Genomic DNA, 5830 nt, shown 5'->3' with positions numbered 1-5830 from the left:
TTTTAGACAGACCTGATGGTATTGTTTGACTAACCCTTATACCAGAGGTTCCCAATCACGGTCCTCAAGGCTCCCCAACAGTTCAGGTGTTAGAGATATCCATGGTTGAGCACAGGTGATTTAATTAGTTCCTCAGTCAATTTGATTTAACCACCTGTGCTCATCCATGGGTATCTCTAAAACCTGTACTGTTGGGGAGCCTTGAGGACCGTGTTTGGGAACCTCTGCCTTATACTGTACATACATGTCACATGTGCTGTTGTGTTATGACACACATGCATAAGAATATTTGGTAATAAAAGCCCAGTGTCTAGGAAAATTCAATAAAAACTAATGAGTAAGAAAAAAAACAATGTCTGGTAAAACACCTCTCCCCATGTTAGGATATAGACTTTCCCTCCCATGGTTCCCATAATCTAATGAGGGATATGATAAGCAGAAGAACATGATGAGATTCCTATACGCTATCTTCCAGTTCTGTGCACTTACTCTGCCGGGTATGAATGGGGGCTGTACTCGCAGGTCTTCTAGCTCCTCCCAATCAATACCCGCGAAGAAGGGATGATGACGAATCTCACCATGTTCACCCAGGCGCTTGGCAGGCTCCGTACACAGGAGCTGAAAAGAGTAACGTGATTGTAACTAACATGACAGTTCAGCTATAATTTTATCCCTTATACCCACATATTTGGGAGTAATGTAACTCAGTCATGTGTTTTCAGAATCAAACAAGAAAGCATTATGCTTATACCCTGATCAGGGGATGTGCATCTAGTTTAGGATAAGACTAGGATAGAACATGTCAGTGTTTGTGACTCCTGCAGCTAGGGGCGTTTCTAGAGAGGAGGGAACCGTTTGCAGTCCCCGACATGTGGCCCCTCCTCTCTGCCTGGCGGCCGCCAGGGCGGTGGGCTGTGCGTGGCCAGTGCCGGAGTTATAGCCTTTGGGCACTAGAGTGCGCCCAGAGTCTATAGACTATGCGCAGGTCACCGTAAAAATGGTCTCGGCGGCCATTTTCCCTAAACTGCGCATGCGCAAAGACTGAAAAAGGGCTGCGGTGGTCATTTTCCAGTTGTTTTTACAGCGCCGGACCCCCGCTCCGACGTGCGACTCCGGAGAGGTAAGTAATACTATGGGTGCAGGTAGTGCGGTGCGGGGCCCACCTGGACCCAGGAGCCCGTGTGCCCTGCACACCATGCACCCATTATAGATACGCCCCTGCCTGCAGCACTGATTGGTCTGGCTTGGAGTTTTCTTCAGCCACCACTTGTTTATGAGTGTCAGAAAGGTGGAACCACTTACAGTAATGTATTATATGTAATAGTGTTTCTATATATAGCTGCCTGACCATTCATAGCAAGGATTACTACATGACAGGTACTAGATAATGGGAGTGTAATAGATATATCATAGTGACTATCCGGACACATTGTATATAACATCTTTCTACCTAGTGCTGAATCCTAAGTCTCTACTCACTCACCTGTTCAAGGATGTCACGTGTAACTGGTCTTATCTGACATCTTGGCAACACAGAGAGCTTGCAGTAGTGCCAGGGTCTTCCCGTTGTCATTTGGAAGAGTACCACGCCAAAGGCGTACCAATCTACCCCGGCATCGTACTGCTGTCTTAATAGCATCTGTCAATAAGAGGAAAACAGTTCACTAAGGGCCTGATTCAGCTTGGATCGCAGTTACTAATATGCACGCAATCGGCCGATTGTTGCATTCTGCGCATGTGTATGCATCGCAGTGTGTGTACACGAACTAACCATTGCGATCTGGACTACGACTACATAGGCTACGCAAACCCATTACAGAGTGATTGACAGGAAATGCTGTTTGTTGGTGGTGACGGTGGGGAGGTGGCCGGCCGAGCACAGGTGTGGCAGTGTGTTCGTACTCCGTTTCAGGGGCGTGCATGTGTGTTAGCAATTTCTGAGTGAGGTCAGGGGAGTGTGCGTATGGGTCTGATGGTATTTGATTGCACCGATGGTTTCGCTATTCTGCTAAGTATTACAGATGTGTGTATGGTAAAGTGGGCGTCCTTATGTAGTGCTGAGTGTGCATTGCGATCACAGTGGATTAGCTGGCTATCGCAGTTGAACTGCGTGCGTCTGTAATATTGCGATCCGTAGTGAATCAGGCCCTAAGTGTGAATTATAATCAGGAGAACAAAACTGGGCAGGGGGCACTGTACAATAGTCACATACAGGACACAAGGGAGGGGGGCAGCAAGCTGCGAGGAGGGGCTATAGTGCTGCAATGTCATCAATGTGGCCCCACCACTGCTGTACAGAGCTGCAGATCCTCACATTGTCATTGTTATTACTACGTTAGCAGGGTAATAACCCAGTAATAACATGTGATGTGACGCTCTCCTCATATGTACATTGGGTGATTGCTGTGTATTGATGCATATTATGCTCATACTGGGAATCCTCAGGTTGGGTAATGTGACCATTGCACATGCTGCCTGGTAATGATAACCATCTGGGCATTGCCCCAAGTGACTAAGAGGAGGTAATTATGGAGGTATAAGTGGTAATGTACCATTCATTCCTCCATATTTACCTTACTCTATAGATCCCGTATATATATGAATAGCACTTATATACTCTACACCTCACCACGTTATTATTAGTATTATAGCCTCACCTCTGGGGCAATGTAGCCTTGTGTTCCTGCATAGCCCGTGGCTCCAGGAATGTTCTCTACCGCCAGCCCAAAGTCGGCTAGTTTGATATGGCCGGCGTCATCAATGAGGATGTTCTCAGGTTTTATGTCTCTGTAAAAGGGACATTTTGCATTTAGAATGTGCATCATAACCTCATTGCAAACAAGTACTTACTAAAGAAATAAATAGTATCATAAGTGAGTAAGGCTAATTTGTGAATGGGGAAACCTGTGCTGCCCAGAGGATAAATCCCTATTACACCTGTCTGGATCAGGGAGGTCCCCTGTTATGATAACACTCTGGCATCAGCGCCATCTACTTTACATCTGTGTTCTGTGCAGGTGCCAGCGCCATGTTACTCTGGGAGGAGGGGCCCATGCAGATATCTTAGCAGCCCTGATGGAATGGGTGTGCGCCTTGTGGTGTGGTTGGGGTACAAATAGGGGAATTATGTAAAGGTATATGCAGGACAGGTTGGCATCTTCTGTGGCTCATATAGAATATCATACTGATCATGGATTATTTTACTCCTTTTAGTAGTCCATAAAGAGTATTGTTCATGTGCACACAGAATATGCCTTCCCTGTATTTTTGCACTTGTGTATTTATTCAGTATAGGGCAACAAGCTTTTAGCAGCCAAACATAATCAGGGCCACATTGACATCAATAGCGTACCTCCCAATTGCCCACATTCAGTGTAATAGTTGGGAGGTACAGTATTCCTGTTCCCTTCTGCTCTGCTCTGCCATAGGTGCATGCAGCAGTGACAGGTGGTAGGAGGTCCACTGAAGACACCTAAGGGTCAGCCTATTCCGCCACACCATGGGGGTGTGACCATTCCGCTCTGAGACACAGCCCCGCCCCTCCATTACATAGTCACACCCCTGTCCTGATCTGCACCCCTCCAATGTTGGGAGATATACCAATAGCACAAATGTCCCTTTCCTACATATTTGTACTCACCTGCATTTTAGATTTAAAGGAACCAAATTGCCAAAATCATTATTCTAGTAATTTGCACTGACTGCATTGCTAACGAGTTTTGTTCTATAAGGGTATAATTACTTTCATTTATTTCCCATTGTAAGGAGTCATTTCTGGGAAGACCATGAAGCTGGTAATCCCATAAGTGACATTTCTTCTGTGTGTATTGAAATAAGGATAAAAAGGTAGATACCGATGTATGAAGCCCATCATATGCAGGTACTGGAGACCGGAGACCATCTCTGCAGCGTAGAATCTGGTGAGGACATAAAAACATATTGTTTAGTCCCAGATCCTGCTCTCCATGAGGATTAGATACAGAATTAGTAGTGTACATGCAGGGGCGTAACTAGGTATGTGAAGGCCCCATAGCAAAAGTGTGTTAGGGCCCCTATGTACCACCCAATGGTGAGAAATGTATATAACACATGTAACTATGACAAGGAAGATGGGCCCCCTCAGCTCTGGGCCCCATAGCAGCTGCACCCTTACACCTATGTGTGTACATGGAATACATTATAGTAATTGGGAAGAATAAAACAAGCCTGAGGGCTGTTGTACAGTATTGTAATCTGTCTGGTTTTCCATTGATATAATCACATACTGGTCATTTTACTCTTATACATAGAAAGGGGATTATGGGAAAGGAAAAGTGTTGTTACACCATGTGGGCATAGCGCAGGTAAAGTCACTGGGTGAATAGTGCAAGATGGGATCAGTGAGATACAGGTTGTGCCGTAGTTATGGGACCATAAGTGGCAGATATAAGACCCTTATAAAGGAGGCTGTGTGATATGGTGTGACTGCACCAGGCAGCCACTGTATACACTGCCGTATCTATAATGATTGGAAGGTGTGCGGTGCACATGGGCCCCTGGGTCCAGGGGGGCCCTCACGCCTTCCACCCATATAAATATACTTACCACTCTGTTGGCCTGGCGCTGGTTACAGAGCTGCGGATATCACCAGGAAAATGGCCACAGTGGCTATTTCCTGTGATTTGCGCATGCACAGTAGAGATGTCCCAGGAATGTGTTGTGGGCTCCATGTTCCTGGAGACCTGCGCTTGCACAATGCCAGAATCTACTGCACTACCAGAGAGGAGGGGGAATGATTGGAGACTGCACACGGGCCCCCTGCTCTCTTAATCCGCCTCTGACTACAATGTTACAATAGCACCAAGCTGCTTACTTCCTCTTCCTCCCCCTATAGCCAGGCCCTCATCCTCCTCTTCTGTTGATGTTCTGTAGCAGACAGAAGTCTTCTGAGCATCTGTACAGAGGATGCTTATAGGTGTGAGCAGCCGCTGCATACTGTACTGCAGTGTGTACACACAGAGGTGCAGTAGTGATTGAGATACAGTCTCAGACATTTAGCGTTCCTGGGAGCTGGCTATTCAGATGTATAGAGATGCACTGTCTATGGGAGTGTTACATAGCTGGTTGTGATCTCAGACACTTAAACGCTTACATTGGAGGCCATGCTCTGCACCTGGCATGGGGCAGGTGCTAATTTCTGTGGGGCGTCCAATGGTAACATCTAAACACACACCAAGTGGGATTGTTGTGTCTAAGGGGTCTATTCATCATCACTTAATTTATACACCTACTTTGGTGTAAATTAAGTGTCAGAGCCATTCATCATTATTTTAATACATGAGATATCACAGATATCTCCTGGTTACAATTCTCCCCTGATAATTGCCACAGGACCCATACTTTAATATTGGGACGTAGAAATTATGCCATTCATCAAGCTCCAAAAAAGCATTTTTTTTTCTGTTTTTGAGTGATACTGTACGCCATTCTGAGATGGCGCACAGCCCTCAATAGTCTACAGAGCCGTAACTAGGTTGGTGCGACCTGTGCCATGGCACAGGGCACTGCAGGGCAGGGGGCGCTGTTCGGGCTTGTAAGTTTTCCAGTTTATTATCATTTTCACTTGCAGCTTTCTCTACTTTTATCCCCAACATCTCCTGGCCTCCCCTATCTCTTCCCTGGCCCTTCCCCATGAGGCCATGCAGCTTGTGCAGGAAAGGGATATTTTTAGAACCCTCTCTGCTTTTGTACTCAATGCCTGTGCCTCTCTGGGTCCACCTCCATCCATCCTCCGCTCCACGGCACCCAGTCCTCATTCTTCTTACCACCCTTAAACTATACACTTTAGAGC

The 5830-nt window shown here is 46.3% G+C and overlaps 1 protein-coding gene across 1 annotated transcript; it reads right to left on the bottom strand.

Moving 5' to 3' along the window:
• Window positions 1-247: 247 nt before the first annotated feature.
• LOC148503042 (protein kinase C theta type-like) lies at window positions 248-3917 on the bottom strand (the record flags this gene model as incomplete). The annotated part of the gene is made up of 5 exons (XM_088449016.1): window positions 248-310; window positions 490-618; window positions 1484-1639; window positions 2658-2787; window positions 3855-3917. Coding segments are annotated over 5 exons (541 nt in total), but the record flags the coding sequence as incomplete, so codon positions are not given.
• Window positions 3918-5830: the final 1913 nt, after the last annotated feature.

The sequence above is a fragment of the Taudactylus pleione genome, unplaced genomic scaffold (assembly GCF_031769625.1).
Source record: "Taudactylus pleione unplaced genomic scaffold, aTauple2 ptg000476l, whole genome shotgun sequence".
NCBI lineage: Eukaryota > Metazoa > Chordata > Amphibia > Anura > Myobatrachidae > Taudactylus > Taudactylus pleione.
This window is presented reverse-complemented; position numbering and strand designations above follow the sequence as displayed.